At 36.6% G+C, this 10,847-nt stretch overlaps 1 protein-coding gene across 3 annotated transcripts; it reads right to left on the bottom strand.

The window, feature by feature from the left end:
* Positions 1–1,127: 1,127 nt before the first annotated feature.
* On the bottom strand, positions 1,128–6,081 carry LOC125467907 (pentatricopeptide repeat-containing protein At2g33680-like). 3 transcript variants are annotated; one of them, XM_048576092.1, is made up of 3 exons: positions 5,799–6,081; positions 4,389–4,450; positions 1,128–3,709 (listed from the first exon to the last, which is right to left on the bottom strand). In XM_048576092.1, the coding sequence occupies exons 1-3, from the start codon at positions 6,033–6,035 to the stop codon at positions 1,573–1,575; spliced, it is 2,436 nt and encodes an 811-aa protein (XP_048432049.1). In that variant the 5' UTR covers positions 6,036–6,081; the 3' UTR covers positions 1,128–1,572. The 3 variants fall into 3 exon arrangements, with proteins under 3 accessions (XP_048432049.1, XP_048432050.1, XP_009379638.2); XM_048576093.1 differs by having other exon boundaries at positions 4,389–4,502; positions 5,799–5,937; XM_009381363.3 differs by having other exon boundaries at positions 4,359–4,450; positions 5,799–5,849.
* Between the last annotated feature and the right edge of the window lie 4,766 nt (positions 6,082–10,847).

Raw genomic sequence — 10,847 nt, 5'->3', positions numbered from 1 at the left:
TTCTGTATTTGCCATGCCTAGTGGTTTGAATTTGCGAGTAAGCAGAGTATTAAAGTGATTGATTATATCAAAAAGTTGAGTCTGGCCTAAGCCCTACACGGCACACCGTACCCGCTACAGGTAGGTAGCAAATGACAAACGATCTAAGATATGATGAAAAACTCGGTATTCATCTTGTGAAAGTGAAAACTGCTACTTCTTGGAGGCGAACCATCAAAGCAAAGGTAAAACTGCTGGTTCTTGTTTCTTATTTTTTGTCTCAAGATGGGAGCTGGATCAAGACAACACTTCAAGACGCAATCGTCTCGTGCCACTACAAAATTCATGACGATGTTTCCCTCAAAATATTCTTCATATCCAACCATAAGACCGAAAACAAGTGGCAACATCCTCTCCTATTCAACCTAACTCAAACTAATGTAAGCCTGGCAATGAAGAAAGACAGGGCTGAAGGTACCTTCAGACCTAGGACTTTTGGTACCTTCTTACTCTATAATCCTCTGTTACAACAAGGATTTTAGGTGTCCACAGACCAGTATTGAGTAAAAATAAACAAACAAAAGTTTGCTCAGTGCCCGGATTTACGACTTACTTTACAAGCATGAAAGCAGTTCCGTTAATAAAATGCAACACCAGTTTCAAAAGCAAAAGAAAAGATTTTTACAGTAGAAAGCATTTTGTCTTCAGTCCGTGACAACGAACTTGGACCATTTGATATTCTCCAATGTGGTAGCAATGTCCAAAGTTTTGAAACTTTGAAAATTATATATCACCAATATCGGACATATTGTCACCTAAACAGTTGCTACAAATAAGGTCTTATTTGTTTAGTACAAAAACGCAAACGCAAACAGGAAAGATCTTTCCCTTCAAATTCGAACAATGGAAATCGCCCAGATTTCTTTCATGTTTATGATGGGGAGTTTAAGGTTCTAACTTTTAGTTTTGGCTAACCAGGCAAGATAGATGCTACTTCCTATTTGTGTAGTTTGCGTTAAAGCAGATAATATCTCTCACACAGCTCTTCCCATTTCGATCATTTTATTGATTACAAAGTTCGAACTTTCAAACTTTGAATTAGAGATTTTTATCATATACAAACAACAAAGTACGAAAAGACCAAAGTCTAGCACAGGTAAACAAACAGATTTACTTCTTTAATGAGGCCTGAACATTGCTACACACCGGAATCTCTAATTGAATTCAGGTGGCATTTACAGGAAAAAATAGGAGTTCCGTCCAACCGTAAGACAAACTTGTGTGTTTATTTACATAATTCCATCACAGTGTTAAACTTTTACAATCAAGTGAATGATATATCCATATGTCAGCTTGTCTTCTCTTACTAATCTAACTCTAAAGTTGTAAAACAGAAAACAAGTTTCAAGAAAAAAGAGGACCACTTACTGAAACAAAAGCTCCTTGACTGATACTCTTCATCTCGATTGACATCTCCATGTAAGAGAAGTGATCAAGTTCCATGGGCTACATGTGCAATGAATTGTACAAATTGTACTTGCAGCAAATCTCAAAGGAAGACGACGCTGATTGTTTCGACGCAGATATCAGATCTCAAATCAGATGGAGATCGCATCTATCATCACTCATTTGTTTATTAAAACCTTCAATAGATTTGAGTTCTGCATAAATTTCAGCACTTTGTGGATGGCCCATATCACTTGCAACAAAATAATGAAATTTATTACCAACGTCAATCCAGCTGCATCCTGCTTCTTTGTTCATTTTCAAGTCATTCATAATGGTTCGAATCTTTGCAGCCTCATCAAACATACCTCCTCGAGCATACATATTTGAAACAAGTATGTAAGACCCAGCATCCTCAGGTTGCAAGTCAAGCAAATGTTTTGAGGCTAACATGCCATAATTCAAATTCCCACTTATCATGCACACATTCACTAAAGTTCTCCAAAGCATAGGTGAATCTGGAAATGGACTTCTGTGGATGAAATTGATGGCTTCTGAAAAATTCCCAGACCGACCCAGAAGATCCACCATGCATGCAAAGTGCTCAATTCCTGACTTAGTTCCATATTTTGGCTCCATTTCGTTGAATAAGCGTAACCCAGTTTCCCATAGTCCATTGTAACTGCAAGCTTGAAGAGTAGCCAATAGCGTGAGCTCATCAGGGGCAAACCCATCTCCCTTCATTGATTCAAAAAGTGAAAGTGCTTTGTTGCCTTCTCCATGAAGGGCATGTGCAGAAATTATGGCGTTCCACGATATGCAATCACGACTATTCATACCATTGAACATTTGATAAGCTTCTTCAATGCTACCACATTTGGCATACATGGTAATTACAGCATTAGATACAGTGGAATTGGCTTCAAATCCAGCTTTAATAGTGCAAGCATGGAGACTCTTCCCCCTTTCTAAGCAAGCTTCTTCAGCTGCTACACTAAGGAGTCGTGAATATGTTATGAAATCTGGATTTACACCAGACGACCTCAACCGACTAAATAAGACCATGGAATCCTCTTCAACATCTCTACGTTGTTCCATGAATCCAACAAGTACTGCATTAAATGAAGCGGTGTTTTTACCTGAAAGGCCATCAAAAACCTGTCTTGCAGATTGAAGGCTCCCGCATTTAGCGTATATGTCAATCAACGCAGTCCCAACGTTGACACAAGAGTAAAAATCAAGCTTTATGCAAAATGCATGGATCTGACATCCCAATTCCAGATTTCTGCACTCTGAACAGGCATCAATCACGGTAGATAAACAGCTAGAATCAACACAAATACCTCGATCGAGTATTTTTAAGAAAGCATCGAGGGCCATATCCCTACATCCATTTTTTACATACATTGACAAAAGCGCGGTCCAAGAAATTAAGTTTCTCTCATCCAGTAAATAAAACATTGCCTCAGCTTCTTCAACCATCCCGTGCTTTCCGTACATGGTTATTACTGCATTTCCAACAGAAGTTTCACCCACAATACCATACTTGACAGCAAGCCCATGTAATTGCAAGCATTCATCCACACCCACATCTCCATCGCATGCACTAATCAGATTGGTAAAAGTATAATCATTTGGCTCTAAGCCAGAACTCAGAAGATATACAAAGACCCCAATTGCTTTCTCTCCACAGCCCGCCTTCCCGTATTCTAAAATCATATAATTTAAACACTGAACATCTTTGTAATCCATGTCATTGAACACTTTCTCTGCATCACCCAAGAAGCCACTTTTAGAGTACATACAAACCAAAGAAGTGGCCACAACAACATTCTCCTGAAGCCCACTTTTTACAACAAAACCATGAACCTGTTCCCCACTTCTCCTGTCTTCAAGTGAACTACACGCCTCCAAAATCACCGAGCACGTATGCTCATTAAACTTCTCATCGCTGCAAAACATATCATGTGCAACGTGGAAGACAGATTCAAGGTCACCAATGTCAGAATACCCCTTCATGAGAGAAGTCCAAGTGATTGTGTTTCTAACAGGCATTTCATCGAAAAGGTGATGTGCATCATCCAGTCTTTTGAATTTCGAGTACAAGTTGACAAGATTGTTGCCCTGAAATGTGTCATTCTGGCAGCCACATTTGAGTAAAAATGCATGAATTGCCTGACCCAGAATGAGGATTTTGGACCCAATTGAGAGTTGGAGGAGCAGAAGCCAGTCATTGAAGAGAAGTGTGTATTCTCGTTGTTTGAAGAAGGTTGTGCCTTCCAGCCTAGTGCATATATAAGTTGAAATAATCAGATAAAAATGATGCATTACTAAGCAGAAAATTCGACTAATAACTGTCTTTGGCCATAATCAGACAAACAAATGAGAGTATGTATAACACCTCCATGTTACCCACCACCCGTGGGGGCAAGGACAAATTGTTGAACAAATGAAAATTAAACATTAACTTATCAATGTACTTTTGAGTTTCATACTCCTAATCATTTCACAGCCAGACATGTGCATATTATTAATAAGAGAGCAACAGGACAAGCAATTGTGGTACAGAAATATTATGGTCTGGATGTTCAAGCGCAGGTCGATTAATATGCATTATGTATGTAGGATATGTGAGTGTGCAGAGAAATTTCACCTGCACAAGCAGATGCGTATAGTTATAGATTGGCAAATGATGTTTAAACATTTACGGTTATATTTATATATAAATCTATGTATTACATTGTGCAAACTTATGTTGCATCATAACAACTGATAGCTTTTTAAAGAAAAGTATGCTGTAAATATTATCATGCTAGTATCACTTCTGACTCTACTAGCTTATCACTTTTGATTCTACTTTATGCATTTACATTGAATTTATTAAAAGATGATTAGTTAAAGATGAAAATAAAAGCAGGAAAATTTCTACACACCCCATTCCTTGCATATCAAATCAGCCCCACCTGTTGCCAGTAAGCTCAACAACAGAGCCCATATGTTCTTCTGGCACCTCCACAGCGGCGATCTGCAAGCGATCCAAATGACAGAAATGACTGATACCAGACGAGTGGTATGATCTGTAACTCATAACAATATTTGCCTCAAGAAAAGAAAAGTAAGTATTTGGCAATGCTGTTTCTATATTTGTAAAATTGATATTTGCCTCAAGAAAAGAAAAGAAAGTATTTGGCAACACCGTCTCTATATATGTAAATTTGTACAAACCACGGCATCACAGTTTTTATGAATTAAGCGCTGCATTATTATTATTTTTAAGTACTATGACAACGTGCTGATTTGGATTCCAATCATTCAAAATGGAGCAGACGTATTGGTCTTCAACCGGTGACAGTAATTATTTCTACCCTTCACTGTCTTCCTAAACATCAGAAACAATAAAAGTTCAACACAATCACCTCATATGGTTATAAAGGCCCCTCTGAATAGGGATCCTTTCTGAAACTAAAAGGGTGCATCGTTGGTGCCAAATTGCAAAATGGTCTGGGTATCTGAACTATCTAAACTTTAGACTCCCATCTAAGAATAATCCCTGGAAACAAAAAGTTGAAAATTGCTTGGTATTTGAATTATCATCATCTATATTTCAGTTCTTAACAGATAGACTGTGTTCATTATTTATTTAATCATAGTTAGGATGAAGCGATTTCAAATTTGTTGATTTTTTAAAAAGATCCATGAAAAGAGAGATCTAACAAGCGAAGAGGTTGGACCAATGACTACCATGAGGGCTGGGCTACATGTCATCCTCTTGACTTTCATTGAAAGAAATCCCGTAATAAAAGACTCAGTACTTTACAAAATTCAGATCATTTTTCCGAATATCCTAGACAGTTTCACCACTTTGGACTTTGGCTTGTTCATACATATACTCCAAGGGAAAACTAAGGAATTGGGAAAGTTATCATAATCTGAGACAGTAAACATCTATAGAAATTACTACATAAGCATACTGTTCGGCTTGGAATGTCTCCCGCAGGGCCCATGGCGAATTAGAGGGCGAACACAGACCTCACGCCCGACAATCGGTGAAGTGTTTACACCATCCTTGTCAATAGCAGGTCCAGGTATGTTCCTTACGTTACTTCTCCTCATCAACTTACTCCTCTCTAAGACAAGAACCCATTTCCCAAATAGACTAACCTTACCCACCATTCCCAGCCAACACACACACACACACACACAAAATCTACAAAATCAAGCACGAAAACAACCTCTATAGCTACGAGACTATTTCGAAGAAAAATTCTGAAACCAATTTGCTCTAAGTATGAAATTGATGCAGTAAATAGGAAATGAACGAACAGAGACATAGAAATGAAAGATTGCAAGAGAAGATGAAGAAGCGGAAGTACCTGCTGCGGTGGCGGTGGCGGCGGCTTCAGTGGCTTCGGAGACGGAGCATTTGACTGGCGGGTGAGTGGAGAAGGGTTTCGGGGAGCGGAGAATGTGGTGATTTTGGCGGTTGAGGAAGAAGGTAAGGTGAAGGCGTAGAGTTGCTTGGCGAATGTAAGAGAAGAGGAAATGCTAGTGCTTCTAGGGTTCAGGATGGAGGAGGAGGAGCTGTGGAAGCTGCAGGTTGCCATCTCCATGGCTCTCACTCACTGGATATTTTAGTGTTCCACCTTTCTCCATTCAATTTATGGGAAATCTCTTTTACCAAATGATCTTAACTCTTGAAATTTCATTTAACGGTAAAAAATTATTAATTAACATTTTTTTTTAACCATTAGATCAAATTTTAAGAACATGAATCACTTGGGTTGGTGGCTTTGGAAGGAGAAATCTAGAGAGGATCTATTTCCCAATTTATGGGCTTGTTTACTGTCCCTACTTAGATTGAGAGGAATTAAATTGATAAGGAATTGGAATGAGGTGAAATCAGAATCAAATTTCTGTTAAAGACGTTTACTAAAATTGACTAAAATCGAAGTATGAGTGATATTAATTTATATAAACTGTTTAATAATTCACATAAATCGGAATGAAAATTAATGTGATTACTAACATACTCCTATTTTAACTAATTTATTTTATATCTAATTATTTTTAGAAAAACTAATATTTTTTCATTTTTTAGTAGAGAGAATAACTATTTTTTTATTTTCTAATAACTTTTATTCTTTCATTGGTCGTCAGTTACCAACATAAAATAAATCCTCCTATCCTCTCTCTCTCCCCCATCTCTCTAACGCCATGCTGACCCATCCATTTCTAAATTTCCTAGGCACCTCTCTATCTCTTCCTCTATCTTCCCCATCTTTCTCTAATGACCCACCCCTTTTTAAAATTCCACAGGCATCTCTCTCGTCCCCATCTTTCTTTAATGTCGACCCACCCTTGATTGTGAGACCATGATCTTCCCTTTTCTTTGGTCTTCGTCGAAAATATGAGCCTTGTCAAGTAAGGGCTTGAAGGCAGCACCTATGGCCAGCTATCACAATTGCAAGGGCTGCATACACTAACACCGTTTTCATCTTTGGAGTTTGAGGGTATTACCGGTATCAAATTTGGATTCCTGATGGACACCACTTCCAGGAATTCAAATACCTCCTTCCACTTAAGAATCAGACTCCGGCCATTTCAGGAGTTGAATTCCCAATTTTATGTGGGTCCTACGATTATTTTGATCACTCCTGATGGTTGGGTAAACGCTGGAATGTTTGGGGATATGTGCAATTCTGGTTCCCACCATTCCATTCCCCTTTGGTAAACATGCCATATAACCCCCAATGGTTGTACATGGACTCTCACCCTTTTTTATTTCACATTCACTCCTCTCGTATTTGAACGGTCACGACTGGATCACGTTAACAATTTGTGTTGCTTTATTTATAAAGAGAGAAACGTAAAGTAGAAAGTGTGAAAGGAAAGTCTGAAATAAAGGCGAGAAAATCCTATTCGTCCCATTGAACATGTACACATAGAAACCAATTAATTATGGCTACTTGTTCAATTTAATGACTCGTTTACGTAATAAAAAAAAAAAAGCAAGAGTGAAATTTTATTTGAACTCATATAACATCTTTCTACACTCAACTTACTCTCTATACTCATATTATTTTTAATGAAATTATCAATATCTCTTTAAATCCAAATTTATTACATAAACTATCCTCACAAACCCAATTCAATATGTAAATTTATCTACAGACCAAAACCTTCTCCAACTCATTCAAAGCATAAAAGAGAGCAACCAAATGAATGATGTTTATTTCATTGATCAGAGTATAATGTCCATACATATTTGGAGTCGTGTTTGATGAATTGATCAAACAAGCAATCTGGAATTGGAAAGTTATGTGAGTAGAAAAGATTAGATGAAGTGCAGTCCTTTTATGCTTATCTCATACAATGGAAATCGAGTTGGGTTTTAAATTGGATTCCCATTGTTCTTACCTCATTGCCGCTTCATAAACAAGATTTATTCAAACTCAAGCATTGCCACAGTAATTACACTCTCCTTGATGAATTACATAACTCAATATCATTTTATGAATACAAGCACACAATAGTAATAATAATTATATAAATACAGAAAATATATAAAATGGGTTCTTTTGTCTGGTTTGTAATGTTTATTATGCCCAAATGCTTAAGCTAGTATTAGGGGTGTCATGAATTCATTTGGATAGCAATTGTTGTTGAGAGGCATTTCCATGAATATATCCATTGTGATTGCCCGCACAATTCATGTTCCCTTTTACCAAAAGACAGAATGCTCTGTAACTAGTTGGTGAATCCATACATTAATCTAATAAGATGATTAGCTCACCATCAAGTTACTTTAGTAGAGGTTCTAGAAGAAAAAGAGCCTTTCAATAATAGTATAGCTTCTAGAAAAAAATAGAGTCTCGAACAAGAAGAAAAAATTGGTCAAGTGAAATGACGTGTTTCTCGACCTTTATTACATCTACTTATAGAGGTTCTCTTGTTCCAGTCATCCTTCTTTGCCGACCATGGGGATTGCTGGGCAACAGAGGACATATTTGAGGTCAGCAAACAATGGTTGATGTGGGTGTTCACAGTAGACAACATGTGGTTGCTTCAAAGGATTAAATCTTAATGGGAATCAACAATTTTAGTACTAAAAGATTAAGCTGGTGAAGGAAGGTTGAAAATACATAGTAGACTAAAGTATCAAGAAAGATAGCCCCCTTATTTATATTCAATGAAGATGTCAAGAAAGATAGGCTCCTTCTTAAAGCCATTTTTTTTTTTTTCAGATTCTGAATTTAATGGAGCCTCATGCCCTCGGTGGTTTATTGATTAGTGTGTTTATAGGTAAATTTTAATTATATTGTTAATTTTATTTTGTACTTGATGGTAATTTTGTAATAGATTAAAAAAGACATCTCACATTTAAAATTTAAGTTGGGTGTAGAATGAGGTTATATGGGTTCAAATAAAATTTCTCAAAGCAGAATCAACATCACTATCATATTATTAGTAGCAGCATCTCTAAAGCCTTGGATTGGAGCATAACCATTTCAAGTGCCCAATACTCGTCCATCATAGGTGTAAGGCGACCAACTTCTACATCGATGTAAGGCGACCAATTTCAATATCGATGATCTTGATCTCAGGATTCTTCTTTCATTTGAGTTTTTTAAAAGATATTAGCAGGTTTCAAACCGCGGTGGACCACACTCATGAAGTGACAAGACCATAAACCTTTACAAATTTGTCTGAGAAGGTTATTGATCATATGTGAAGGTACTTCACGCTTCAAATATGTTTTGATTGCCTTTCATAAGCTTAAATTCTAAGCAAATGCATTTCAAGGGGAAATGACGTCTGTAAAGATATCAGCTGGTGATCCAAGTGAAAAGAATACAGTGGTTAAGATTGTGTCATCTGTCATTAGATGAAGATGGTTGTTATAAAGGTAGTTAGGATTGTAGTTTGTTGTCATATGGTGCTAGCACATTGTATTAGCTTAACTAGTAAGCTTTGTAGTGGATTAGTATATAACTCTTTGTAAAACCATTCTTTTTAATGAAGAAAGAACAATTCACAAAACTCTCAAGCTTTCTCTCTTTAATTTCTCTGTGCATTCTTTTTTGCATAACTTTGCATTTCTTTAATTTTCACATAGTATTAGAGCCAATAAATGATTTGGCACTTCCTCAATCTCATTGAAAAATTCTCTCTTCTCTTCTCAATCCTTTAGTTTGTACACCTTCTGAGATAAAATTGGGCAAATACAATCATCTGATTCACAAGAAAATTGGAGTTCTTGATCACGAAGATCAACTGTTTGACAAAACGCAGCAGTGAAGAAATTTTTCTAAATCTACAACAATGGTTACAACAGCGTAGCTGCAAATTGTTCAATTACTAATTACTAGTCTTATTTCAACAGTATCGACATCTGTTACAGTGAAATTGGATGACACCAACTACTTGACATGGTGTTTTCAAATCACATTACTTCTTGAAGGTCATGGGATCCTGGAATTTGTGGATGACACCAATAAATGTCCATCAAGATTTGTCAATGATTCAAATGTGGAAAATGTGGAGACAGATGCCTACCAAGTTTGGAAACTGTACGATCGTGCAATTATGTTGCTTATTACTGCAACTATGTCATCAACTACATTGTCTTGTATCATTGGTAGTAATAGTTCTAATGAAATGTGGGTGAATCTCAAGGAAAGGTTCTCATTTGTGACTAAAGCAAGTATCTTTCAATTAAAGACTTAGCTTCAAAACATCAAAAATTGGTCTGATTCAATTTCTAAGTACCTAAAGAAGTTTAAAGATGCAAGAGATCATCTTGGAGCAGGTGGGGTTGTTTTTTAAGATGATGATATCATCATTCTTGCTCTCAAGGGTCGCACTGCAGAATACAACATATTTCGATGTAGGCAGGAAAAATGGCATCTCCATCAAAGATTTTCATTCTTAGTTGCTTGCTGAAAAAACAACTATCAATCAATATCTGTCAATTTTTTCTCTAATCACAAGGCCCACCCAACTACCACAGGCACCACAACAATGAAACTTGTAATCCACCCATGCAAACTTTTGTATTGCATATAATCAGAGGCATCAAATAGCAAAATTATTAAAAGTACAATCATATAATTTGGTAAATTAAGATATGATTGGTGGTGAGCGGTTCTCAATGTTAGAAATCTCATGTTTTTGGGGAAATTTTTTTGTTTTACTTTGATTCATCATGAACTTGTTAACAAAGTAGGAGTGGAGAGGTGGAGCCCATCAGGGAAAGCTGATTAGGACGAAGGAATACAAGTTGCAGAATATATCTTTAGCAATTTTCAGGAACAATATTTAAGTACTTTTATGTTAAACTTTGGTTAGAATTATTAAAAAAAAAAAATTGCCTGAAATTCTATTCATGGTCCAAATTTTGGTTAGTTTTCCAAATTTATCAA

The sequence above is a fragment of a genome, unplaced genomic scaffold (assembly GCF_019419815.1).
Source record: "Pyrus x bretschneideri cultivar Hongxiangsu unplaced genomic scaffold, Pyrus_bretschneideri_v1 Contig83, whole genome shotgun sequence".
NCBI classification, from domain to species: domain Eukaryota; kingdom Viridiplantae; phylum Streptophyta; class Magnoliopsida; order Rosales; family Rosaceae; genus Pyrus; species Pyrus x bretschneideri.
The sequence above is the reverse complement of the archived record's forward strand: the minus strand, read 5'-3'. Positions and strand labels throughout refer to the sequence as shown.

Bases quoted from the DNA above. Each gene is read 5' to 3' on its own strand.
- LOC125467907 (XM_048576092.1), bottom strand. From the start codon at position 6,035: ATGGAGATGGCAACCTGCAGCTTCCACAGCTCCTCCTCCTCCATCCTG. The intron at 4,451-5,798 runs GTACTTCCGCTT...GATCGCTTGCAG, and splicing joins CGCCACCGCCACCGCAGCAG to ATCGCCGCTGTGGAGGTGCC. The intron at 3,710-4,388 runs GTGGGGCTGATT...TATATGCACTAG, and splicing joins GTTGAGCTTACTGGCAACAG to GCTGGAAGGCACAACCTTCT.